The sequence below is a fragment of the Oryzias melastigma genome, unplaced genomic scaffold (assembly GCF_002922805.2).
Source record: "Oryzias melastigma strain HK-1 unplaced genomic scaffold, ASM292280v2 sc01478, whole genome shotgun sequence".
NCBI classification, from domain to species: domain Eukaryota; kingdom Metazoa; phylum Chordata; class Actinopteri; order Beloniformes; family Adrianichthyidae; genus Oryzias; species Oryzias melastigma.
Genome location: NW_023418061.1, coordinates 9770 through 10700, shown reverse-complemented (window position 1 = coordinate 10700; position 931 = coordinate 9770). Strand labels below are relative to the sequence as shown.

General features: G+C 43.2%; 1 protein-coding gene across 1 annotated transcript; it reads right to left on the bottom strand.

The window, feature by feature from the left end:
- Nucleotides 1–6: 6 nt before the first annotated feature.
- LOC112139289 (ras association domain-containing protein 1-like) lies at nucleotides 7–616 on the bottom strand (the record flags this gene model as incomplete). Its single annotated transcript, XM_024262034.1, has 3 exons — nucleotides 7–41; nucleotides 123–408; nucleotides 485–616. Coding segments are annotated over 3 exons (453 nt in total), but the record flags the coding sequence as incomplete, so codon positions are not given.
- Nucleotides 617–931: the final 315 nt, after the last annotated feature.

Genomic DNA, 931 nt, shown 5'->3' with positions numbered 1-931 from the left:
ACGCAGCGGGCGCTCCTCATCAGACAGCTTACGGATATAAACTGAGAGACACACAAACAAGTTTAGAACCTCACAACACTTGATGTTTTGTGTAAACAGAAAACTGGATTTAAGAGCCGCACCTTGATCATGACGCTCGCTGCGCTCAAACAGGGCAAACTTGCCAGGATTGTCCACGACTGTAAACTTTTTCAGCAAAGCCTCGATAACCTCCCGGGCAGAGGTGCGTGAGCTTATGTGCAGATATTTGGAGGCGTCCTTTGGAAGGTAGAAGGAGGTACGGCGTTTCACACCACTGGCCCTCCTCCCTCCAGCCTCTTGGCTTCCTTTCTTTGGAGCTGGAACGGATACGGGTCTCGCCAGTTTGAACTGCACCTTTATGAAGCCAGTGTAGGACCCATCCTTGTTCTGTTTGAAGAGTAAACAAACAAATATTACATTTAAATACATTTTTCTTGAAAATTTGATTACAATCCCAACTCACCATATTCATGAACAGATTGCTGTTGATCTGAGCGTTGTACTCCTTCACTTTCTGTTGGATTTCAGCACTCGTCAACTCCTGCTTTCCCCATTCAGTTTGCTCGTCCTGGAGGAAACAAACACAAAATTCACATTATTATGTTGAAATTTTCCATTAAAAAGTGTGTGTACCATTTCCAGGAAATTTTAAAGTTCATTGCATATTTTTATTGCACAAATCCAAAGTTAGTACATTTTTTTCAACTATAGGTTGAAAAAAAGCGTAAAAATAAATATAGTCAGAGCTGAGAAGTTCTAAAGAACTGGTTGCCAAACTTTCAGTTGGACCTCCTCTTTCAAAAAGAAGCAGTTGCATCAGATTTAACTTCCTGGCGGTGTTGCAGAGGCTACCAATGATGTCAGCTCCGTCCAATCCCGGAGTCGGACCGAAGCAAAGGAGGGCTCGCAG